Here is a 27,382-nt window from a genome sequence, read left to right on the forward strand (position 1 = left end):
TAAACACCAATTGCCCGAGATGGAGACCGAGACGGTGAGATCTTTGTCAGAGCATCTGAGGGCAAATGTTGGAGTGAAGAATATTAAAGACCTTTAATATGTTCAGCCAGAGGACATAAAATACCATTTGACGCCAATACAGTGCTGGGAATTGCTTCAGTCCTTCAACCAAAGAGGTGAGATCTTGATTGATAAATGTAACATGTATGTAATTTTTGTGAAAAAAAAGGTGCTATCTAGAACCTAAAATGGTTATTTGGCTGTCCCCATAGGAGAACCCTTTGAAGATCCCCTTTTGGTTCCAGGTAGAACTCTTCTGGGTTCCATGTAGAAGCCTTTCCACAGAGGGTTCTACCTGGAAACAAAAAGGTTTCTCCTATGGGGACAGCCAAAGAACCCTTTCGGAACCCTTTTTCTAAGAGTACACACACATACAAGATGTAATATGTTGGGTTGTGCAGGTTCCTGGTTCGAATAAACCCTGAAGGAACCAAATGCACAGTGAAAGCAGGAGTGAGCCACAAGACCGGAAAGGTCATTCAGAGGAAGCCATAGCCAATTAACCCACATGTTACACGCTTTCTCACAGACCTGAAGGAGTTTGAGTGGAAAAACTCCCAACATGTAAGTACACAAACACCCGATGAACACAAACTTTGTCTGTTGTCATCTGCCTTTTTACCCAGCAAGTAATAACAATTTCTCTCTTTCTATTCTTTCTATGATCATGTTTGTCCTAGTTGACTATTACGTTCTCCCCTCGGGTGTAGCTGGTCTGAGGAGGAGACGTAAATGCCTGGGCCTAAACACACAGGGTAAACCAGATGAGAGGGGAAGAAATCTGGGGTGTAATGAGCAAAAATAATCAGACCACAACCAGAACTCAATGTTAGCCCTCAGGGGATGTTTAGTAAAGTAATTAAACTAAATAAAACAACCATAAAGAATCAGTAAGAAAAAAAAAGAAGAAAAAACAAGCAGGGAAGGTAAGAAGGGAATGTTTGGGATCGGGGTCCAATTAATCCTTCCTAACACACTCTAAACCCTAACCCGCTGTCCTACCTGGTTCCAAGAAAATACAAGGGTGACACCCGCCCGGCTTACCTAGTGTATAAAACAATGGGTTATCTACGTGGGATCTACCCTTTCCCTTCTCCAGGACCTAGGTAGGGTGGAGTACTTCAAGAGGACAGGCTGAAACATAAACAAAGATAAATTAAAACAACAAATCATCAACTAGCCAAAAAACAAGTGTCCCCTCTCTCCTCTTCTGGGTTCACACGGAAAACATTTATCCTCTCCTCACTCAGCTACAGCTGCCAGGACTCCGGACCGAAGCCACCCCCACCATGTCAGCCGCAACTCGGTACACCTGTAATGCCTATGACACAAACACACTAACATGGGAAAATGGGAAGCAAGAAAAACGTGTCACATGTAACATTGACATATCAGAGTTTCAAAGATTGGGGTGATAATCTGCACGCCACCGAGACTTGTTTGCATCTCTCATTCTCTCAGAAATCCTGCCATGCGGGTTGGGTCAGCAAATGATCTGGTTGCGCCATCCGGAAGCCTGTGTTGGCTTGGGGTAATGTGCTTCTCTGGCTCCAGTCTAGCCCTGCTCGCTCCTCTCTATCCATCCTTCTCTCTCAGCCCCTTTCTCTCTCGATCTCTCGATTTCTCTCTCAAAGACAGGCAGGCAAGCAGTTCTTGGTATAGTTTCTTGTGAACATTTCTTCCTGTTCAACTGTTGTTTCCCTATTTTTCATTGATCTGTTTATATTTTCTTTTATTCTTACATAATTCTGTATTTTCAAGAATGATCTATTCTGATGTCTTGGTTTGTGTATGGTAAAGTACATTATTGACCAGTATTTGTCAATCACTATATCTCTCTCTTTCTCTCTCTTTCTCTCCCCTACTATCTGGAGTTGTAATGTTGTTCTTTTCAAATGTAGTTCTTTGTGGTTAAAGTGCAATTCATGTGAAATTCATGTTATGAATTTGAATAAATATATATATATTTGTACACATTGTTTTTCTAACAATATTACATTTCAGGGAGCTGTTTTCTAAAGACAACCTGCAATGCTACTTAGTACTGTAAAATAATTGTATATTACAGTGGGTATTTCCCTGTAAATTTACAGCATTATTCTGGCACCACAGTTGCCAGTTTAATACTGAAATACTGAAAAGTTTTACAGTGTGGCTTCCTGTCCTCATGATCACTGATCTCAGCGGTTTTGTGCAGTGTGCTTAGGAGGACCAAATTCTTGTTCCTCTTTGGGAGGTACGAAACTAGAGTGGTGCTGGGGGTGAAGGCAAACTTTGATGAGAAGGCCTCTCTCCCCCTTGTTGCGAGGAGTACAGGGTGGAGCTCAGGCTTGTTCTTTCTAACTGTGCCAAACATGGTGATCTTCCTCTTCAGGAGCTGCTGGCTGAGTTCATAAGAGGTGAATATATTGTCACACGCGACATTGTGCCCCCTCAGTCCATCTGTCACATCAAGCACAACCGGCATCCCTTGGTTCTTCTCCAGGCCTCCACTGGTCAGCTTCCCTGTGTAGAGTTGCATCTTCCAAGTGTAGTTGGGGTCACTCTAGGAAAAGTCATCATATTTCACGTTGAAAAAATATCATTTAGGGGGTTTTCTCTGCTGTTAATCATAGTGGCGGGTCATTTTTTACCCTTAAGACAACACAAGGGTTAAGCATCGAATACATTGCAAGTAGGGGGATGTTCACACCTACAATAGCTGGGCTATAAAGAGTCTATTGTCCTGCTAATACTGTAGTGGTACACCTGCTACAGTACTATAGTACACTTGTGAAAAGCAAGTGTTTGAAAACCTTTAATGTAACCACAATGTCACAAATAATTTGTATCTACCTTTCCAATTACTTTTAGAGTTAGGGATTTACAAATGTGCGCTTGTCATGTCATTTTTCGTAAAATCCAGTTCGGATTTAAGTATAGCTTTTGACTGACGCCTTTAGCGAGAGTTATAATGCTCTAATATGTAATAATTTCTGCCCTCCGAATTCATATCTGACGGGCTTTTTTCACGCCATTATTAGTTACATTGTTTTAGTTTGAACGTGCAGACAGGCACTAAGAACAGCGGGAACGTTTCCCTAGTCAGTGCCATTGTTAATGCAATGCCCCTTAAAGTGTTGCTCTGCGCTACCCTTCAGTGCGCTGCTCTGTAAGGCAATCCCGTTGTGCGCCACTCGGGAGCCATGACCAATATGACCAATATATACTGCTCAAAAAAATAAAGGGAACACTTAAACAACACAATGTAACTCCAAGTCAATCACACTTCTATGAAATCAAACTGTCCACTTAGGAAGCAACACTGATTGACAATAAATTTCACATGCTGTTGTGCAAATGGAATAGACAACAGGTGGAAATTATAGGCAATAAGCAAGACACCCCCAATAAAAAAGTGGTTCAGCAGGTGGTGACCACAGACCACTTCTCAGTTCCTATGCTTCCTGGCTGATGTTTTGGTCACTTTTGAATGCTGGCGGTGCTTTCACTCTAGTGGTAGCATGAGACGGAGTCTACAACCCACACAAGTGGCTCAGGTAGTGCAGCTCATCCAGGATGGCACATCAATGCGAGCTGTGGCAAGAAGGTTTGCTGTGTCTGTCAGCGTAGTGTCCAGAGCATGGAGGCGCTACCAGGAGACAGGCCAGTACATCAGGAGACGTGGAGGAGGCCGTACGAGGGCAACAACCAAGCAGCAGGACCACTACCTCCGCCTTTGTGCAAGGAGGAGCAGGAGGAGCACTGCCAGAGCCCTGCAAAATGACCTCCAGCAGGCCACAAATGTGCATGTGTCTGCTCAAACGGTCAGAAACAGACTCCATGAGGGTGGTATGAGGGCCCAACGTCCACAGTTGGGGGTTGTGCTTACAGCCCAACACCGTGCAGGACGTTTGGCATTTGCCAGAGAACACCAAGATTGGCAAATTTGCCACTGGCGCCCTGTGCTCTTCACAGATTAAAGCAGGTTCACACTGAGCACGTGACAGACGTGACAGAGTCTGGAGACGCCGTGGAGAACGTTCTGCTGCCTGCAACATCCTCCAGCATGACCGGTTTGGCGGTGGGTCAGTCATGGTGTGGGGTGGCATTTCTTTGGGGGGCCGCACAGCCCTCCATGTGCTCGCCAGAGGTAGCCTGACTGCCATTAGGTACCGAGATGAGATCCTCAGACCCCTTGTGAGACCATATGCTGGTGCGGTTGGCCCTGGATTCCTCCTAATGCAAGACAATGCTAGACTTCATGTGGCTGGAGTGTGTCAGCAGTTCCTGCAAGAGGAAGGCATTGATGCTATGGACTGGCCCGCCCGTTCCCCAGACCTGAATCCAATTGAGCACATCTGGGACATCATGTCTTGCTCCATCCACCAACGCCACGTTGCACCACAGACTGTCCAGGAGTTGGCGGATGCTTTAGTCCAGGTCTGGGAGGAGATCCCTCAGGAGACCATCCGCCACCTCATCAAGAGCATCCCCAGGCGTTGTAGGGAGGTCATACAGGCACGTGGAGGCCACACACTACTGAGCCTCATTTTGACTTGTTTTAAGGACATTACATCAAAGTTGGATCAGCCTGTAGTGTGGTTTTCCACTTTAATTTTGAGTGTGACTCCAAATCCAGACCTCCATGGGTTGATAAATTGGATTTCCATTGATTATTTTTGTGTGATTTTGTTGTCAGCACATTCAACTATGTAAAGAAAAATGTAGTTAATAATATTATTTCTTTCATTCAGATCTAGGATGTGTTGTTTAAGTGTTCCCTTTATTTTTTTGAGCAGTGTATATTGTCCTGCTAGAAACGTTGATTGCAGAATTCACAGCCTGCTACGCTTGTGAAAAACAGGATTAATAATATATCTGTGAGAATTTCAAAGGGGCTTTTATCTAATTCTAAATAATAATAATTATAGCTTTGTTTTAAAAATAACAATATTTTGGAGATGATTTCATTTTCAAATAACGTAAAGTGAGCGAGAAAAAGGCCATTCTTAAACATGGGGTGAGACATTGTACTTTGTAAATAAAACCAGTTTGTTATTTAGAATGATTTATTTCTGTTTTTAGAGGGAGTGAAATCACAAGCCTATCATCACTTCATGGGGTCTCCCGGTCGCGGCCGGCATGAGTTTGAACCAGCATCTGTAGCAACGCAGCTCGCACCAGTATCTCGACTGCTGCATCACTCCGGCGATGTACAACGTGACTGTCGGGAGTAGGCTACAGTACCACAGTAAGAGCAAAATAACATTTCCACAACTTTCTCTCAGAATAAAAACCTTAGTGTAACAACAGTTTTAGTAAGTAATACTGACGAGTAGTAACAACAACAAAAAGTGTCAGAGACCCAGTAGTGCCTTGGGACCCAAAAGTATAATCAATGTTCTAACTTCCCCTTGCACTGGTCTGGAACAATTAAGTAATGAAGAAGGGTACCGTACTAAACCACAAATTACCTCTAGTAGTACCCGCAGAAAGCCGCACAGAGGAGCAAGATGGATATAAACCCATACTGTTTTTTGCATTAAAAACCCTAAACCTAACCCTAGGTAAAACCTATTTTAGCCTCAGCCCTAACCCTAGGTATAACCTATTTTAGCACATACCCTACTTCTAGGGTAGGGTAGCCTACAACACTTTTAAAAACTATTTTTGTAATAATATTATGTTAGTAAATACCATCATAGTACTAAATAGCATTTTCAGTAGTATTTTTTAAATGATAACCTATGTAAGAATTTAGCTTTTTTTTATTACTTATTTTATGATATTTATTATTGTAAGGCAGAACACTTGATAAACAAGCCATATATATATATATATATATATATATATATATATATATATGTTTTTTCTCTCAAATGTGGTAGTGGCAACCTCTGAAAGTCCAGCAATTGGTATGGGATAGGTGGGGCAGGATTGAGACTGATCACAGGTATTAATAGGAAAAATACACTTTATTTCTCAGCTGCCTCACCGATGTCTGTACGTGAATTAATCATTTTTAATTGCTAAATATTTCCAATAGATGGCAGCATAAGACCACGAAGCATCAGTTCTAGGCTACAAGCAAGAATATGATTGATATAAAATAGAATACAACCAAAGAAGTCCCATGATTTGCTAAAATGGTAACTTATTACTTTACAGTTAGCTATATATATATATATATATATATATATATATATATATATATATATATATATATATATAAACTCAGCAAAAAAAGAAACGTCCTTTCACTGTCAACTGCGTTTATTTTCAGCAAACTTAACATGTGTAAATATTTGTATGAACATAACAAGATTCATCAACTGAGACAAACTGAACAAGTTCCACAGACATGTGAATAACAGAAATTGAATAATGTGTCCCTGAACAAAGGGGGGGGGGTCAAAATCAAAAGTAACAGTCAGTATCTGGTGTGGCCACCAGCTGCATTAAGTACTGCAGTGCATCTCCTCCTCATGGACTGCACCAGATTTGCCCGTTCTTGCTGTGAGATGTTACCCCACTGTTCCACCAAGGCACCTGCAAGATCCCGGACATTTCTGGGGGGAATGGCCCTAGCCCTCAACCTCAGATCCAACAGGTCCCAGACGTGCTCAAATTGATTGAGATCCGGGCTCTTTGCTGGCCATGGCAGAACAATGACATCCCTGTCTTTCAGGAAATCACGCACAGAACGAGCAGTATGGCTGGTGGCATTGTCATGCTGGAGGGTCATGTCAGAATGAGACTGCAGGAAGGGTACCACATGAGGGAGGAGGATGTCTTCCCTGTAACGCACAGTGGTGAGATTGCCTGCAATGACAGCAAGCTCAGTCGAATGATGCTGTGACACACCGCCCCAGCCAATGACGGACCCTCCACCTCCAAATCAATCCCGCTCCAGAGTACAGGCCTCGATGTAACGCTCATTCCTTCGACGATAAACGCGAATCCGACCATCACCCCCGGTGAGACAAAACCGCAACTCATCAGTGAAGAGCACTTTTTGCCAGTCCTGTCTGGTCCAGCAACGGTGGGTTTGTGCCCATAGGCAACGTTGTTGCCGGTGATGTCTGGTGAGGACCTGCCTTACAACAGACCTACAAGCCCTCAGTCCAGCTTCTCTCAGCCTATTGCAGACAGTCTGAGCACTGATGGAGGGATTGTGCGTTCCTGGTGTAACTCAGGAAGTTGTTGTTGCCATCCTGTACCTGTCCTGCAGGTGTGATGTTCGGATGTACCGATCCTGTGCAGGTGTTGTTACACGTGGTCTGCCACTGCGAAGACGATCAGCTGTCCGCCCTGTCTCCCTGTAGGGCTGTCTTAGGCGTCTCACAGTACAGACATTGCAATTTATTGCCCTGGCCACATCTGCAGTCCTCATGCCTCCTTGCAGCGTGCCTAAGGCACGTTCACGCAGATGAGCAGGGAGCCTGGGCATCTTTCTTTTGGTGTTTTTCAGAGTCAGTAGAAAGGCCTCTTTATTGTCCTAAGTTTTCATAACTTTGACCTTAATTGCCTACCGTCTGTAAGCTGTTAGTGTCTTAACGACGGTTCCACGTGTGCATGTTCATTAATTGTTTATGGTTCATTGAACAAGCATGGGAAACAGTGTTTAAACACTTTATAATGAAGATCTGTGAAGTTATTTGGATTTTTACGAATTATCTTTTTAAGATAGGGTCCTGAAAAAAGGTCAGTTTCTTTTTTTGCTGAGTTTATATATACAGGGTTGGGGAGTAACGGATAACATGTAATCCGTTACATTTACGGGATTACAAAAAAACCGGTAACTGTAATCCGTTACGTTACCTGCTAAAATATTGTAAACAGATTAGATACTTTTGAAAATCTAGATGATTACTTCGAGGATTAATTTTAAATTCAGAAAGGATTAATTTTAAATTCAGAAAGGATGTTTGCTAAAAATAATATTTGACACCTCTATTTTCTCAATGACATTCAAATCAGCATTGAGAATAGACGCACAATTTAGTTTGTTCGACCTGAGTGAGTCTAACCACAAGTCAGAGACCACTATAATGACACACCAAATGGGTTTGATGGATCGCGGGAAAAGAACAGGAATAGGCTTTTGTAGGCTACAGTCCAAGCTATGTCTTCCAATGGTGCGACTGCTGTCGACATCCAAAGATTATCCAATTTAAATAAACGCTTGGAGGTAAGGATGACAGGATCGGTGGGTCTTCCGCGGGACGGTTGAGCTATAGTATGCTAATGCGATTAGCATGAGGTTGTACCTAACAGCATGAATTAGATTGAGCAATAAAAGCCCAACTTTTATTCCATAGGCTGGGATCCGCACTATGTAGCTGTTTAAGATCGCATTTTTCACTGGCTGTGAAAAGGCAGCTTACACTTCTTGAATTCAACCATTATTGGCTTCAAATACACATTTAGATTTGTGAACAGCAATCCACAACAACCACAATCCGTAAGGCGAAAATAGCTAAATGAGAGAGCAGAAGTGTGATTCACATCAATGCACTATGTGGATATCAATAATTAGTGATAGCCGTATCGCCGAGGCTGTCCACTTGCACTGTTACTAGCAAGTTTTTGATTTCATGAACCTTGTTTCTTAGGCTACATACAGTGCATTCGGAAAGTATTCCAACCCCATGACTTTTTCCACATATTGTTACGTTACAGCCTTATTCTAAAATGGATACGATTGTTTTTTTCCCCCTCATCTATCTACACACAGTACCACATAATGACAAAGGAAAAACAGGTATTTATTACATTTACATTCAGACCCTTTACTCAGTACTTTGTTGAAGCACCATTGGCAGCAATTACAGCCTCAATTCTTCTTGGCTATGACGCTTCAAGCTTAGCACACCTGTATTTGGGGAGTTTCTCCCGTTCATCTTTGCAGATCCTCAAGCTCTGTCAGGTTGGATTGGGAGCATCGCTGCAGAGCTATTTTGAGGTCTCTCCAGAGATGTTTGATCAGGTTCAAGTAAGGGCTCTGCCTGGGCCACTCAAAGATATTCAGAGACTTGTCCTGAAGCCACTACTGCATTGTTTTGGCTGTGTGCTTAGGGTTGTTGTCCTGTTTGAAGGTGAACCTTCGCCCCAGTTTGATGATGTGAGCTCTCTGGAGCAGGTTTTCACCAAGGAGCTCTCTTTACTTTGCTACGTTCATCTTTCCTTCGATCCTGACTAGACTCCCAGTCTCTGTCGCTGAAAAACATCCCCACAGCATGATGCTACCACCACCATGCTTCACCATAGGGATAGTGCCAGGTTTCTTCCAGACATGATGCTTGGCATTCAGGCCAAAGAGTAGAATCATTGTTTCATCAGACCAGAGAATCTTGTTTCTCATGGTCTGAAAGTCTTTAGGTGCCTTTTGGCAAACTCCAAGCAGGCTGTCATGTGCCTTTTACTGAGGAGTGGCTTCCATCTGTCCACTCTACATAAAGGCCTGATTGGTGGAGTGCTGCAGAGATGGTTGTCCTTCTGGGAGGTTCTCCCATCCACAGAGGAATTCTGGAGCTCTGTCAGAGTAACCATCGGGTTCTTGGTCACCTCCCAAGGCTCTACTCCCCCCGATTAATCAGCTTGGCCAGGTTGCCAGCTCTGGGAAGACCTTCAATGCTGCAGAAATGTTTTGGTACCCTTCCCCAGATCTGTGCCTCAACACAATCCTGTCTCAGAGCTCTATGGACAATTCCTTCGACCTCATGGTTTGGTTTTTGCTCTGACATGCACTGTCAACTGTGGGACCTTATATAGACTGATGTGTGAATTTCCAAATCATGTCCAATAAATCTAATTTACCATAGATGGACTCTAATCAAGTTGTGGAAACATCTCAAGGACGATCAATGGAAACAGGATACACCTGAGCCCAATTTCAAGTCTCATAGGGGTCTGAATACTTATGTATTTTTGGTCTGCAGTCCTCTGCATGCAAAGAGTTGCTACACTGAAAGTCTGGGCGGTCTACATTGTCTGAGAATAAAGCAAAATAAACACAGCCCCTGCACCATTGAAAACGTTTAATAATGACCTCCATCTTAGAACTGAAAGCTAGGCTAGCTAGGCTTCTGTGTCTCTCTCCTTACAGGATGAAGAAATGAACAAAAATAGCTCACAAAAATGGCTAAATCTGAAAAGCAGAAATATGTTTCCTCCTTTATATCCACACGAAAGCAGTGTCTTTGCACATACTGTTGGTCACAGCATCGGCTAATGTTGGTAGCCATACAACGCAGTTTCAGCCAGGTCAGGTTGCAGGGAAAAGGTAACGGGCAGCAGGGAATCCAGCCACAATTAGTGTGGGAAACCTCGGAGGTCCCAGACACAAGGGTTGGGAAACCTTGCTAGCTTGATACTGATAGCTACCAGCTAGGCTAGTAGCTAGCTACGGTAAACAACAGTGTGTTTGTTTATTTCCAACTTGCTGAAGTCTTCATTCTTCTGCCTGTCTGTCTGGGATCATACTGTTTCTACAAGAAGAAAACTTGTCCTCGAGAACAAGGTCAGTAATGCATCATTGTACCTTTGTTTAACATATTTTGTGTGATAAGTAAAATTGTATTATTCTTCTTAATTCGCTCTCTTCCTGCCTCTCTCTCTCTCTCTCTCGCTCACTCTCTCTCGCTCACTCTCTCTTTCTCTCCAGATGATGGTGAGTAAGCAGAGTGTTTGCAGTCTCTCAGGTGGATCACGGTGGGACTCAAAGGGGGATGTTGATGTCATGAAAGTTGCCATGGGGACCATAACTAATGACTAATGTTATCCTGTTGAGGAAAGACGTTCCGCTAGCGGAACCCAGTTCTGCCAGCGGAACCCCTAGCCAACAGCCAATGAAATAGCAGGGCGCCAAACTCAAAACAACAAACATCTCATAATTCAAATTTCTCAAACATACAAGTATTATACACCATTTTGAAGATACACTTCTCGTTAATCCAACCACAGTATCCAATTTCAAAAAGGCTTTACGGCGAAAGCATACCATTAGTTTATGTTAGAACAGCACCTAGACAAGAAAAACCACACAACCATTTTCCAAGCAAGGAGAGGCGTCACAAAAACCCGAAATACAGCTAAAATGAATCACTAACCTTTGACGATCTTCTTCAGATGACACTCCCAGGACTCAATGTTACACAATACATGTATGTTTTGCTCAATAAAGTACATATTTATATTCAAAAAACCCATTTTACATACAGCGCGTAATGTCCAGAAATGTTTTGCCTCCAAAACTCCCGGTGAATGAGCACATCAATTTACAGAAATACTCATCATAAACGTTGCTAAAAGATACAGGTGTTATGCATAGGATTATAGATACAGTTCTCCTTAATGCAACCGCTGTGTCAGATTTTAAAAAAGCACACCATGCAATAATCTGAGTACAGCGCTCAGACACCAAACCAAGCCATAAAGATACCCGCCATGTTGTGGAGTCAACAGAAGTCAGAAATAGCATTATAAATATTCACTTACCTTTGATGATCTTCATCGAAATGCACTCCCAGGAATCCTAGTTCCACAATAAATGTTTGTTTTGTTTCGATAAAATCCATATTTATGTCCAAATACCTCCTTTTTGTTCGCACGTTCAGTTCACTATTCCAAATGCAAAATGCGCGAGCAGAAGAAAAGTCAAAAAATGTTCTATTAAAGTTCTATTATAGATCGTAGAAACTTGTCAAACGATGTATAGAATCAATCTTTAGGATGTTTTTATCATAAATCTTCTATAATATTCCAACCGGACAATTCCTTTGTCTTCAGAAATGAAAAGGAACTCAGCTCGCTCCTAAGGGTGCATGACTGAGCTCATGCCATTTTTCCAGACACCTGATTCCAATAGCTCTTATTCTCTCCCCATTCACAGTAGAAGCCTGAAACAACGTTCTAAAGACTGTTGACATCTAGTGGAAGCCTTAGAAAGTGCAATATGACCCCACAGACACCGTATATTGGATAGGCAATCACTTGAAAAACTACAAACCTCAGATTTCCCACTTCCTGGTTGGATTTTTTCTCAGGTTTTTGCCTGCCATATGAGTTCTGTTATACTCACAGACATCATTCAAACAGTTTTAGAAACTTCAGAGCTTTTTCTATCCAAGTAGCCGGCAGTTTACTCTGAATAGCAGGCAGTTTACTCTGGGCACTCTTTTCTTCCGAACGTGAAAATACTGCCCCCTGTCCCAAAGAAGTTATACTGCTTATTGCTGTTTTAATTTTACTCAAACTCAAAGCATAGTAATGTATTTAATTCTTTTGACATACATTTTAATAGTTTCATAATGTTCCTTCAGACCTGCCCTTAACAAAGTAGTAATGAATGATCTATGTGATCGTGCAAATTTAATGGATTTTAACACTTGAATTGTAGTGTTTTAGTGGTTTTTCATTTGTACATACAGTTACATAAACTAATGAAAATGCTATTGTGTTTTTGAAAATACATTTTCTTGCGTATTCAAATGTGACCTTAGACCTTCATAAACACAAACACATTTTTTTTGCGATAGCAAAAATGTAGAGTTCAAAAGGTACTTGCACTCAAAACCATGAAAAGGAATAACCCATGAACGACGACATGAATAACATACAGCTGGCGGGTTTTAAGCTTTTTCGACAGGATAGAACAGCGGCCTCTGGTAAGACAAGGGGTGGCAGTCTATGTAAATTTGTAAACAACAGCTGTTGCACGAAATCTAAGGAAGTCTCGAGGTCTTGCTCGCCTGAGGTAGAGTATCTCATCATAAGCTGTAGACCACACTATTTACCGAGATTTTTCATCTGTATATTTTGTAGCTGTCAAAATACCAACGCAAACCGATGCTGGCCCTAAAACCACACTCAATGAGCTGTATACGGCCATAAGCAAACAGGAAAACTCTCATCCAGAGGTGGCGCTCCTAGTGGCCGGGGGCTTTATTGCAGGGAAACTCAAATTAGTTTTACCTCATTTCTACCAGTATGTTAAATGTGCAACCAGAGGAAAAAAAACTCCAGACCACCTTTACTCCACCCACAGAGATGTGTACAAAGCTCTCCCTCGCCATTTGGCAAATCTGACCTTAATTCTATCCTCCTGATTCCTGCTTACAAGCAAAAACAACTAAAGTAGGAAGCACCAGTGACTCAGTCAATAAGAAAGTGGTCAGATGAATCAGATTCTAAGGTACAGGACTGTTTTGCTAGCACAGACTGGAAAATATTCCTGAATTCTCCTGATGGCATTGCATTGTACACCACATCAGTCACTGGCTTCATCAATGAGTGCATCGATGACCTTGAACCACAATGACCGTACGTACATACCCCAACCAAAATCCATTTTCACAACTTCCGCCGAAGTCTGTCCCTCTCCTTGTTCGGGCGGCGTTCGGTGGTCGACGTCACCGGCCTTCTAGCCATCGCCGATCCACTTTTCATTTTCCATTTGTTTTGTCTTTGTCTTACACACCTGGTTTCAATTCTCCAATTACTTGTTCATTATTTAACCCTCTGTTCCCCCATGTTTGTTTGTGAGTAATTGTTTATTATAAGACGGTCCGTTATTTGTGGGCTCGTTATTTTGCATTGTATTTGTAATTTTTGAGTCAAGTACTTTAATTACTCATATCTGCTGTCCTGCGCCTGACTCCTCTACACCAGCTACACACAGGATTGCTTACAGCCATGGAACACAGGCAACATCCGCACTGATCTAAAGGGTAGAGCTGCCGCTTTCAAGGAGCGGGACTCCAACCCGGAAGCTTGTAAAAAAATCCCGCTATGCCCTCCGACGAACCATCAAACAGGCAAAGTGTCAATACAGGACTAAAATTGGATGGTACTGCACTGGCTCTGATGCTCGCCGGATGTGGCAGGGCTTGCAAACTAATACAGACTACAAAGGGAAGCACAGCCGTGAGCTGCCCAGTGACACGAGCCTACCAGACGAGCTAGAATACTTATATGCTTGCTTCGAGGAAAGTAACATTGAAGAATGCATGGGAGTCTCAGCTGTTCCGGACGACTGCCTCAAACGCATTAAGAAGGAAATAAATATTTATATATGTTACAGTGTTTCTCTGACACCAACTCAGTCAGTTCTCAAGTACTAGTTTAACCTCTTACATCTTGACGTTCCGCTAGCGGAACACCTGCTCCAATATCCAATGATGGGCGTGGCGCGAAATACAAACTCCTCGAAAATCCGAAAACTTAAATTTTTCAAACTTATGACTATTTTACACCATTTTAAAGACAATACTCTCCTTTATCTAACCACACTGTCCGATTTCAAAAAGGCTTTACAACGAAAGCAAAACATTAGATTATGTCAGCAGAGTACCCAGCCAGAAATAATCAGAATAAATAATAATCAGAAATAATCATTTTTCAAGCTAGCATATAATGTCACAAAAAACAAAACCACAGCTAAATGCAGCACTAACCTTTGATCTTCATCAGATGACACTCCTAGGACATTATGTTATACAATACATGCATGTTTTGTTCAATCAAGTTCATATTTATATCAAAAACCAGCTTTTAACATTAGCATGTGACGTTCAGAACTAGCATTCCCACCGAACATTTCCGGTGAATTTACTAAATTACTCACGATAAACGTTCACAAAAAACATAATTATTTTAAGAATTATAGATACCAAACTCCTTTATGCAATCGCGGTGTCCGACTTTAAAATAGCTTTTCGGTGAAAGCACATTTTGCAATATTCTGAGTAGATAGCCCGGCCATCATGGCTAGCTATTTTGACACCCACCAAGTTTGGCACTCACCAAACTCAGATTTACTGTAAGAAAAATTGGATTACCTTTGCTGTTCTTCGTCAGAATGCACTCCCCGGACTTCTACTTCATCACCCAATGTTGTTTTGGTTCCAAATAATCCATAGTTATATCCAAATAGCGGCGTTTTGTTGTGCGTTCAAGACACTATCCGAAGGGTGACGCGCCCGGCGCGTTTCGTGACAAAACATTTCAAAATATTCCATTACCGTACTTCGAAGCATTTCAAACGCTGTTTAAAATCAATTTTTATGCTATTTTTCTCGTAAAATAGCGATAATATTCCGACCGGGAGTCGTTGTTTTCGTTCAAAGACTGAAAGACGTAAAATGGACTCTTCACGTGCACGCGCACCCCAGTCTCATTGTTCTCAGATGACCACTTACCAAATGCGCTACTGTTTTTCAGCCAGAGACAGCAGAGTCATCATTCAGCGTTCTGGCGCCTTCTGAGAGCCTATGGGAGCATTAGAAAGTGTCATGTTACAGCAGAGATCCTTTGTTTTGGATAGAGATGGCAAAGAAGGCCAAGAAATGGTCAGACAGGGTACTTCCTGTACAGAATCTTCTCAGGTTTTGGCCTGCCATTTGAGTTCTGTTATACTCACAGACACCATTCACCATGGAGTGTTTTCTATCCAAAGCTAATAATTATATGCATATTCTAGTTTCTGGGCAGGAGTAATAACCAGATTAAATCGGGTACGTTTTTTATCCGGCCGTGAAAATACTGCCCCCTATCCATAACAAGTTAACTTAATGCACTCCTCCAAGGAGGAACAACCATCCCTGGTGCAAGAAAGGTTGAGAAACAACACAACACAGGGCATGTCACAGTTGTCTTCAGTGAAATAGGACCAAAGCGCAGCGGAAGTGTGGATACTCATGTTTATTAATGATAAAAACATGTAAAGTATCCACTTGAGAAAAAAAAAAACAATACTCACAACAGCAACAGTGTGGCAGGCTCGTCTAAACGTAGTGCACACAACAATTCCCCACAAACCCAAAAGGCAAAGTAAGCCACTTATGTGTGACTCCCAATCAGCCACAACCCTCTACAGCTGTGCCTAATTGGAAGTCACACGGCCAAAATTAATGAACCAACAAAACACACAGACTGTCCTGACCCAACTACACCCTCTACTGGTCAGGACGTGACAGGGCATGTGTTCACTCCGTGGTGGAAAAAGTACCAAATTCTCACACTTGAGTAAATGTAAAATACCTTAATAGAAAATGACTCAAATAAAAGTGAGTCACCCAGTAAAATACTACTCGAGTAAAAGTCAAAGTATTTGGCTTTAAATATACTTACGTGTCAAAGGAAATGTAATTGCAAAAATATACTGAAGTATCAAAAGTATAAATAATTTATCTTCCTTATATTATTAAGCAAACCAGACAGCACCATTTTCTTTTCTTTTTTTAAGATAGCCAGGGGCACACTCCAACACTCAGATATAATTTCCAAATGAAGCATGTGTGTTTAGTGAGTCTGCCAGATCAGAGGCAGTATGGATGACCAGGGATGTTATCTTGTTAAATGTGTGAAGTGGACCATTTTCCTGTCCAGCTAAGCATTCAAAATGTAATGAATACACTTGGGGAAAAGTATGGAGTAAAAAGTATATTATTTTCTTGTCAAAAATATAAGTAGTAAAGTAAAGTACAGATACCCCAAAACATTACACCACTGTGTTGACTGTGAGCATTCTAATTTTATCTAACTAGGCAAGTCGGTTAAGAACAAATTCTTATTTACAATGACGGCCTAGGAACAGTGGGTTAACTGCCTTGTTCAGGGGCAGAACGATTCGGGGATACAATCTAGCAACCTTTCGGTTACTGACCCAATGCTCTAACCACTAGGCCACCTGCAGCCCTGATGTGGAAATACATTTATTCCATTAAAAATCAAGTTGTGTTTTAATAGACCTTTAGTTTGTGAAATGAATTAACAATGAAGGCCACAGAAAATGTTGTGGCAGGTCAGATATGTTCCCGTGGATGCTATTGTTAAAGAGATGATGCCTCTATATGCTAGCCTGGTTCCATTCTTTATATGCTCTGTAGCCACCTCTTCTGTCATTGTACTGCTATCATTGTGGGGCCAGCGACCTTTCAGTTACTGGGCCAACGCTCTGACCTCAAGGCTACCTGGTGTCAGAGAAGGCTACTTTGTTTAAGGCAAACGTATGCATACGTTTTTTTGTTTATGCAACATATGATGTAATGCATAATAACTGATTCCAAAATGTCTAGATGTAATGTCTAGATGATGTCATGAATTATAGATGACGCCAATAGAAAATGTGTTTGACTAGGATTGTTTTTTTTGTTGTTGATTGGTTCACTGTGGAATGACACTTTATTAACTGTTTCTAACTCTAACTAACTTTAACTCTAAATGAGATATTTGGAATGACAAAGGACAAACACAGAGAGGTTTTGACTAAACACCACAAACAGACTGGACCATCTGTATGCCACTACAGGGCAATACCATAATGACTATCGTAAATACTGCGTCATATAAAGAGAATGTATACCGCCAGAAACACAATAGTACTGTCAGCTGCATTTGTGATGTGGACATGTATTAATTTAGGTGAAAAGCAATTAAAAAGCAGTTGCTTGTTTGTTTTCAACCTATTTTCAATAAAGTAGCCTATTCTATATAGAAAGAATTCACATAGAGATAATATATTTTTTTTAATCCAATGAAAACAAATATTTTAGAGAGAGAGATAAAGAGAGGTGTACATGACCTCATTCTGGACCTCATTTCTCATTATCTACTACTTTTTAAACCATTCTGGACCATATTTCTCATTATCTACTCATTTTTGTGTAAAGCACAACAAACTAAGTGAATATGTGCAGCGTTTTCTGACCTTTCTATCGGCCCACTGAAGAAATGTTATAACACATACTGTATATTGGGAAGGCTTTTTAAATGGGGAACTGTAGCACATTATTTCTTTCTGTAACTTCATAATGTTTTAATTAGATATATTTGTGTGATTTTGAATGCATAGAAATAAAAGCAAGCTGCTTTTAGATTGTTTTTAACCTCTTTTCTCATGATCTACTACTTTTGAAACATTGTGGACATCCTTTCTCATTAACTATTACTATTGATGTCACGTCCTGACCCTTGTAAGATGTAATTTTCTATAGTAGAGTAGGTCAGGGCGTGACAGGGGGTGTTTTGAGTGGTTTTCTATGTTTAAGTTCTAGTTTTTCTATTTCTATGTTTTTTTGGGGGGGGGTTGATCTCCAATTGGAGGCAGCTGGTCCTCGTTGCCTCTAATTGGAGATCATATTTAAGTAGGGTTTTTTTTTTCACCTGTGTTTGTGGGCAGTTGCATTCTGTTTTAGTCTCTGTACCTGACAGAACTGTAAGCTGATTGTTTCTGTTTGTTATTTTGCTTCAGTGTTTTTGAGTTAATAAATTTAATCATGAGCACTCAACACGCAGCGCTTTGGTCCTCTCTCTATGACTGCCGTTACAAATGAAACATGTTTGACCTGATTTCTGATTATCTACTACTCTTTTTAACATTCTGGACCTCATTTCTCATTAACTACTACTGTTTGAAACATTCTGGACCTCATTTCTCATGATCTACCACTGTTTGTTTAAAGCACAGTAAACTAAGTGAATATGTGCAAGGTTTTCTGACTTTTCTATGGGCCACTGAAAGAAATGTTATCACACAGACTGTAGCACTTCCATTCATGAAGAACCAATGTTGAGGTGTAGTCAGTCAAACATCACAACATCACAGACCACATCTCAACATCATAGACCACATCTCAAGTCACCAGTTCTGAGGTCTCCTACTTTCTAGAATGGTGACCTAAGTGATCTTGAGACGTGTAGACAACCCGGGTTTAATATGTTATATATAATATCTTTCGGTACACCCTGTCTCTATTGTATCTTTCTAAATGGACACATTACAGACGGGCAATGAGATAAAAGCAGAACACAGCTAAACAATACAAAGCAGCTTTAGTGATAGTTTGACTAATATTCTGATTCCATTATTTTTGTCATTCAAAGTGGGGACCCCCATTGTGAGTCAATGGTTGCAGGAAATACTAAGACATAGGCCCTTGTTGTGACAGATTAATCAACATGCATGCTGTGTATGGTCTTCTAATAATGGTAGTGGGACTGTCTTATTGTAAGCAAAATCCTTTATACAGTATCTTACAGATATTAGAATTTTATCTCCATCTATTGACTAAAATCAGTGATAAACAATCATTCCTTCCAAAACAAGTTTGTTAATGATTTTACTTGTAAAATCATATCGGTGACAAAGTCCATAAGTGAAATTATGAAAGAGGTTCAGTTGAGAACGTTATAATTTTCACTCTCCTCAATGGCGGAATGGTTCAAGCTGTTTTCTAAAGCACATCATATTTTTCATCCAATAAGAAACTCAATTGAAAAAGGTTTGAGCCCCGACAAAGTGCTATATGAACCCAGTCCATTATAAAGTCATGTTATTGTGTCTAGCCAACAGCTGTAACCCAAAAGGAATCAGTTGCAGCCGGTCAAAGACACCAGAGAGTCACAAACCACGTTTAGGGAAACACTGCTGTTCCTCTCTTTTTCACTTCCTATTTCTCTCACATCTCCTCCTCTCAAATTCCTGTCTTTCTATCTCTCTCTCTCTTACTTGTTCATTTATTTTTTAAATGATCACAACCTAAAATGGAGTGAAAGAGCCTACTAATTGTGAAGAAGAAGGTAGTGTCTTCATGTCAGTGTTGGACAGCAGTGTGTGAGAGCTGACCACTGCCCTGACACAACCAATGAGGTGTTATTTTCTAAGGCGCCAACAAATCTTCTTCACACACAAAAGTAGCCTCACTTAACACTTTTTACTTCTTCTCTGATATCATCACACAGGAGACATGTAGCCAGCCTGACTGTTTAAATTAAGAAGTGAAACTCTGATGAGGCTCTTCCTCTTTTCTCTGAGTCATGACCTATGAATAGGTTTAGGTCAAAATTAAACTGGTAGAAAATAGAGGACTGATAAAAAATGTAGGATTTTGTTTAAGTACAGTAGGTTCATCTGCTAAATTGCGCGCTGCGTTGTGAAGAGACATGAGGCTGTGTTTGGACTTTTTGTGATGTTAGCAGGAGTGTCACATGGCCATTTTATTCTTTGTTTGGGTTCCTATGTAGTTGTTCTTTTATTGCATTAAAAAAAGCTAGGCTAAGTCATTGTTTAATGTTTAGTGTCCCCCAATCAGAGCAGATATATTATTGGTGTATGGAAGACATATTTATGACAAAAGCGATTCATACTAATGCCATACCAGGGAAGATCATGTTTATGTCCATTTCTTGTTTCTACTTTATTTCTCTCTATAGACATTTAGAGCATTATAATGTTATATGTTTATATTATTAGCATGTTCACTCATTATTAGCCACAGAATCAGATAATTAGATTATAAAGAATTATACCAGTTGTGTCAGAATTGTGACAACATTGTCACTCTATCCTCAGGCATGGAACCCCACTGTGATCTTGGTAGAGAGTATGGATCTCAGTGTTATGAAGCTCTGGGAGGAACTGTCTCTCTCCAGATGATGACTGATACCATGGGATCTGAACTCATGTTATTAAGAAAATACCCCACTGGTGTAATTACATAGATACTCAAAATGAAAATCCCCGTAGTGATAATCTAGGATTCCATTAAAGCCAGAGCATCCTTCCTAATCAACTATGGGACCCTTATGATTACTAACACACCAAGGAATGATTCTCCTGAATACCTCTTAGAAATATTTGTTTAATTGGATATGGGGGCCAAACACACACACACACACACACACACACACACTCTCTCTCTCTCTCTCTCTCTCTCTCTCTCTCTCTCTCTCTCTCTCTCTCTCTCTCTCTCTCTCTCTCTCTCTCTCTCCTCTCTCTCTCTCTCTCTCTCTCTCTCTCTCTCTCTCTCTCTCTCTCTCTCTCTCTCTCTCTCTCTCTCTCTCTCTCTCTCTCTCTCTCTCTCTCTCTCTCTCTCTCTCTCTCTCTCTCTCTCTCTCTCTCTCTCTCTCTCTCTCTCTCTCTCTCTCTCTCTCTCTCTCTCTCTCTCTGACCAGTAAAAGGTGTTGTTTGGTCAGGGGGTGTTTGTTTTGTGTGTTTATGGTTTAGGTTCTATGTTTAAATCTAGTTTTCAATTTCTATGTTTGGGGTTTTGGTAGGACCTCCAATTAGAGGCAGCTGGTTGTCGTTGCCTCTAATTGGAGGCCATATTTAGTTGGGGTTTGTTTCACTTGTGTTTTGTGGGTGGTTGTTTTCCTGTATTGCCTATGTTGCCTTACGGAACTGTTTCGTCATTTTGTTGAAGTGTTTTTTTTCTTTAAATAAATTAAGAAGATGAGCACTTTACCCGCTGTGTAATATTGGCAGTTGAAGATATAAATACCACTTTTCTATATAGTTGTTAAAGTGTGTACTACAACAGGCATACTGTCACGTCCTGGGTTAATTAGTATTGTAGTTTGGTCAGGACGTGGCAGAGGGTATTCGTTTTATGTGGTTCGGGGTGGTGTGTTTTGTTGAAGGGGCATTTGGTTTAAGTATTCCGGGGTTTTTGGGCACTGTTTGGTTTTCAGGTATTCTATGTTTAGTCTAGTATGTCTGTTTCTATGTTTGGTTAATTGGGGTTGGGACTCTCAGTTGAAGGCAGGTGTTGTCTATCTGCCTTTGATTGAGAGTCCCATATATTAGGGTGTGTTTGTGTTTGTTATTTGTGGGTGATTGTTCTGTGTTAGCCTTGTGCCTTGCAGACTGTCAGTAAATCGTTCGTTTTCTTGTTTGTTGTTTTTGTTTTCGTTTTGGAGTGAATAAATGTTCAAAATGAACAACCGCATGCCTGCTGCGTTTTGGTCTACCTTTTCAGACGACGATTTCGCATTATCGTCAGAAGACGAAGATAATTGTGACACATACTCTGTTTTATATTGCTAAAATATTAAGATTTCTGAAAGGGAAACACTTTAGCTAATTGTAATTATATATTGTCTAAATTCACAAAATATTAGTTTTTAGTTTTTATATATATATTTTGTGTGAATTTTTCATAACCAGAATAGGCTACTTTATTGAAAATATGTTGAAAACAAACAAGCAATTTATTTTGAATTGCTTTTTATAATAATAATTGCTTTTTCACCCAAATTAATACATGTTCAGATCCCAAATGCAGCTGACAGTCCTATTATGTTTCTGGCAGTATACATTCTCTTTATATGACGCAGTATTTATGATAGTCATTATGGTATTTCCCTGTAGTGGCATACAGATGGTCCAGTATCTTTGTGCTGTGTAGCAAACTCCACTCTGTGTTTGTCCACTGCCATTCCAAATATCTAATGTAAAGTTAGAGTTAGACAAATGTATTAAAGTGTCAATCCACAATGATACGATAATTTGCAAAACAAAATACTGATTTAAAAAAACACTGTGGACTAAATATAGTTTTTAGATACTGCAAAACAGTCCCAATCAAACATGGTACAGTGTTTTCTATTGGCGTCGTCTATAATTCATGACATCATCTACATGATTGGAATCAGTTATTATACATTACATCATATGTATGCATTAAAACAAATTAGTCTTCTCTGACACCAGGTAGCCTTGAGGTCAGAGCATTGGGCCAGTAACTGAAAGGTCGTTGGCCCCACAATGATAGCAGTACAATGATAGAAGTGGCTACAGAGCATATAAAGAATGGAACCAGGCTAGCATATAGAGGCATCATCCCATCTTTAACAATAGCATCCAGGGGAACATATCTGACCTGCCACAACATTTTCTGTGGCCTTCATTGTTAATTCAGTTCACAAACTAAAGGTCTATTAAAACACACTCTCACCTTAATTTTCAATGGAAAAACATTTCCCCACACGAGGCCACCATTAGGAGGCTCACATTGAACACATGACCTGTGTGGTGTAACATTGTTTCTCAACCTTTCTTGCACCAGTTAAACTAGCACTTGAGACAGAGTTAGTGTCAGAGAAACACTAACAGACACAGCTTTATAAAGGGCATAGAATTGACTAAATAACTTACAGTGTAGATTGACATGGACCTACCACAGGGCTCGGTCTGTGGTACAGAAATACAAAGTTGTCACAGACCAAATGTAGTGTGACAATTTCTTCTGTATCACATTTCCTCTTTCAGCCCTCATGCAAATCTATTCTCAAGATCTCTTGTTCACTTGTGTGAGTGCTGTATCTTACTTCTTGTTGTATCTTATTTAATGCCTTATCGTATATAACATTTTCATGCATTGGTCTTTGAAAGGAAGAAGTGAGATCAAGACTGTGTTCAAACACTTCCTTTTTCATCCCTGAAGTGACACAATAAATCTATCGCGTGTTTTTCTCAAACATTCTAGTCACACGGTGTGGCAGTTTTGGAATCTAAATTTGAGATTTGTATAGTGAATCTATAGTTGCCAACACATATCAGTGGTTGGCCATTGTGAAGACAACATGCTTGTGGTGTTTGGACTCCTGGTGATGTTAACTGGACTCTCTAATGGTAAGACGCTACAGTTGGTTGCCTATGGAGGTCATGCACGTTCTAACAATAAGGCAGTGTTATAAAGGGTAACTGAATAATTACAGCAGAGTTCAATCCTGTGTTATTATGAGGAGAAAAGATACAGACACAATTCAATGTAATAGGCCTATCGCAGAGCATATCATGTTTGATAGCTTTAATACTTCACAAGCAATCTTAAATTATTTACTTGTCAAATTAGATATTTTTTACCCCTTATTTTTCCATGTAAGTTGACTGAGAACACATTCTCATTTACAGCAACGACCTGGGGAATAGTTACAGGGGAGAGTAGGGGGGATGATTAGGTGGCCAGATTGGGAATTTAGCCAGGACACTGGGATTAGCACCCCTACTCTTATGGTAAGGGCCATGGGATCTTTAGTGAACACAAAGAGTCAGGTTACTCATTTAGTGTCCCATTCCGAAAGACAGCTCCCTACACAGGGCAATGTCCCCAATCAATGCTCTGGTGCACTGGGATATGAATATAAAAAATTAGACTAGAGGACAAGGTGTATCCTACTGACACTCTAACACCATTTCCAGCAGCATCTGGTGTCTCATCCAGGCACCAACCCTGCTTAGCTTTAGAGGCAAGCCAGCAGAGAGATGCAGGGTGATATGCTGCTTGGCAATTCATAATGTCACACAATGAAATTTTCTTAGAGTTTCAGATGAAGAATAACAGTAATCACTATCAACAAATGTCATTTTTCCCTCCTTTCCTCAGGCATGGAGGAGAAATGCTGTGATGCTAGACAGAACATGTCATGTCACGGAGCTCTGGGAGAAACTGTCTATCTTCAGCTGATGAATAATGCCACAGGGTCTGAACTCATATTCAAAAAAGACCCCACTGGTGCAAGTATAAGGATATTCAGCATGAAAAACAACACAGTGAGATTCAATGACTCCATTAAAGCTAGATCAGAGTTCTTTATCAACAACGGGACATTTAGGATATCTAACACAGAAAATAGTGATTCTGGTGAATATCTCTTAGAAATCTATGATTCACATGGAACACGTTTGAGCACCGGAGGAGTACAACTGATAATTGGAGGTGAGGAGCTAAAAAGCTCATATCTCTTTGCCAATTAAGAATCTTCCAAAGAAGCTAAAGGCTTCTTGAATGTTGACATGCATTTGTGAGGGACTGTGTCAAACATGGACTAATGATATATATATGATCAAATGTTTTTTGGGGTGTAAAATGCTCCTTTGATGGCTTACATACATTAACCCTCATGCTTCTCCCCCATTTCTCTCCACCTTATCATGCAGGAGGATCTTATGGGACTGTCATAGGGTCACTAGTAGCTGTGGTCCTGGTCCTAACCGTGGTGGTGGGAGCTTACTGTATTCACAAGAGGAGGACACCTCCACAGGCTCCAGGTCAGTGGTGCGACAGATCTAACAAACAAAGATTACTATGTACAGTACACCGATGGTTACCACATTCAGTCAGCTCATGTGACTGTTGTTTCAGTGTTATTGCTCACTTTTTATGTGGGCTTTTCTACTTCACATAGTGTCGGCATAGATACATTTCAATAGGGATATTTCCAGATCTACAGATAGGCCAAGTGCATGTGAAGTAGGTGAATCTATGTGAATCAACATTAGTGCTTAATGCCCCAATGCAGCTGTTTTTATATCAATATCAAATCATTTCTGGGTAAGAATTAAGTACCTTACTCTAATAGATTGCCATTCAAATGGGCAAAAATAGCGTTTTAGCAAATCATTATTTCAAAAGCAAGAATTTTGCTAGGACTGTCTGGGACTGGTCTGAGTGGGAAGTAAACAACTGAAAACTAGCTGTTATTGGCAGAGTGTCACGGCTTCCGCAGAAGTCTGCTCCTCTCCTTGTTTGGGCGTCGTTCGGCGGTCGACGTCACCGGTCTTCTAGCCATCGCCGCTCCACTTTTCATTGTTCCATTTGTTTTGTCTTGTTTCCCGCACACCTGGTTTTCATTCCCTAATCACACTACATATATATTCCCTCTGTTCCCCCCCATGTCTTTGTATGGAATTGTTTTGTTACGTGCTTTGTGTGACGCACCAGGCTGGTTTTTCCCCCAGGTACCGTGTTTAACCCGAAGTATGTTTATTGTTAAACATTTGCATTATTGTGAATGTGGTCTCGCTTTTCACTTTTGCTATTTGGCTGGAGGTTTTAACGCAGTTGTGTCCGTCTGTTGTTGCTTCTGCCAAATAAAGTGTACGCCTGATCAACTCTGTGCTCTCCTGCTCATGAATTCTCTACCTGTAGCGCACAACCTGACAGAGAGGTTTGGAGCTCTTTTGTTATTGGTCTATTAACCAATTTACCACATGGTGAGGTCACCATGGAAAGCCGAAACTCCTGCCCATGCAAACATGCTGAATCGAATGTCCTGTGTAGATTGTATTTTCAACCAACAACTATCAGGAAATTACATTGATCAAATGTTTTCACACTTTTACAGTGTTATTTTCATCAGCAGTTGTAAAATATGATATAAAACACAGAAAAAACATGATTTGGACTGCACTGGGCCATTAAGTAGGCTTTTGACCCTCAAAGTGTAATTGTCTACAAATGATCTGTGCAATAGTCAACCCCCCCTCCAAACACTCATGTCACATCTCCCCAGTCCCCACAGATGCTGATGAGAGTCCAGAACTGGAATATGCTGACATCAATATTCTAAAGAAGATGGAGAAACACAGGGAGGTTCCAGAGGAGGTGGGGTATGGACAGGTAGTAGTATTGAAGGGTTCCAGACCAACCACAGAGAGAGACAGACCTGAGGGGCGGGAGGAGACTGTGTATGCTGGAATACAGCTTGGCCAATGAGAGAGGTTCTTCAATGTAGGCCGGGATGTGAATGGTTGATGTTTAGACATAGTATTGAAGCTCTGTTGCTTCTTTTTTTACTTTAAATAATTTTATCTAACTTTTCCATATTTCTGTACATATTTTCATGAAATGTATATAAACATCAAACAACTAAACTGTATACACTTGCCGTAGTGAGTCCTTCTGTTATTTCATTGAACGTGTTTAAAGTCTCAACATACACCCATACTGACCATTTCCATCTACAAAATATTATTACACAGTAGTAACAACAGTAACAGTGGTACAAGTAGTAACAGTAGTAACAGTAGTATCAGTGGTAACAGTGGTAACAGTTTTAACAGTGGTACAAGTAGTAACAGTAGTAACAGTGGTAACAGTATTAACAGTAGTAACTGTAGAAAGAGTGGAAACAGTAGTATCAGTAGTAACAGTGGTAACAGTTTTAACAGTGGTAACAGTGGTAACAGTGGTAACAGTGGTAACAGTAGTTTCAGTAGAAACAGTAGTAACAGTGGTAACAGTGGTAACAGTTTTAACAGTGGTAACAGTAGTAACAGTTGCAACAGTGGCAACAGTAGTGACAGTGGTAACAGTTGTAACAATAGTAACCACAGTAACAGATGTAACATTGGTAACATTAGTAACAGTGGTAACAGTGGTAACAGTGGTAACAGTAGTAACAGTGGTAACAGTAGTAACAGTGGTAACAGTGGTAACAGTAGTAACAGTGGTAACAGTAGTAACAGTGGTAACAGTAGTAACAGTTGCAACAGTGGTAGCAGTAGTAACAGTGGTAACAGTAGTAACGGTGGTAACAGTAGTAACAGTGATAACGGTAGTAACGGTGGTAACAGTGGTCACAGTGGTGACAGTGGTATCGGTGGTACCGGTGGTAGAAGTAGTAGCGGTGGTGACAGTAGTAACAGTGGTAACAGTGGTAACAGTAGTAACAATTGTAACAGTGGTAAAAATGGTAACAGTAGTATTGGTGGTAACAGTGGTCACAGTGGTAACAGTAGTAATGGTGGTACCGGTGGTAGCAATGGTAGCGGTGG

At 40.7% G+C, this 27,382-nt stretch overlaps 1 protein-coding gene across 2 annotated transcripts; it reads left to right on the top strand.

The window, feature by feature from the left end:
* The first annotated feature begins 22,906 nt into the window (after nucleotides 1-22,906).
* Nucleotides 22,907-26,493, top strand: LOC115205386 (uncharacterized). Of its 2 annotated transcripts, XM_029771329.1 has the most exons (5): nucleotides 22,907-23,455; nucleotides 24,026-24,095; nucleotides 24,210-24,542; nucleotides 24,764-24,874; nucleotides 26,119-26,493. In XM_029771329.1, exons 2-5 carry the CDS (start codon nucleotides 24,089-24,091, stop codon nucleotides 26,319-26,321), a joined length of 654 nt encoding a protein of 217 aa, XP_029627189.1. In that variant the 5' UTR covers nucleotides 22,907-23,455; nucleotides 24,026-24,088; the 3' UTR covers nucleotides 26,322-26,493. The 2 variants fall into 2 exon arrangements, with proteins under 2 accessions (XP_029627189.1, XP_029627188.1); XM_029771328.1 differs by lacking the exon at nucleotides 24,026-24,095 and having other exon boundaries at nucleotides 22,910-23,455.
* The last annotated feature ends 889 nt before the right edge of the window (nucleotides 26,494-27,382 follow it).

The sequence above is a fragment of the Salmo trutta genome, chromosome 13 (assembly GCF_901001165.1).
Source record: "Salmo trutta chromosome 13, fSalTru1.1, whole genome shotgun sequence".
Lineage (NCBI taxonomy): Eukaryota > Metazoa > Chordata > Actinopteri > Salmoniformes > Salmonidae > Salmo > Salmo trutta.

Coding starts and splice junctions, on each gene's coding strand:
- LOC115205386 (XM_029771328.1), top strand. CDS start 23,407: ATGCTTGTGGTGTTTGGACTCCTGGTGATGTTAACTGGACTCTCTAAT. Junction 24,543..24,763: donor AGTACAACTGATAATTGGAG/GTGAGGAGCTAA, acceptor CTTATCATGCAG/GAGGATCTTATGGGACTGTC. Junction 24,875..26,118: donor GACACCTCCACAGGCTCCAG/GTCAGTGGTGCG, acceptor ACATCTCCCCAG/TCCCCACAGATGCTGATGAG.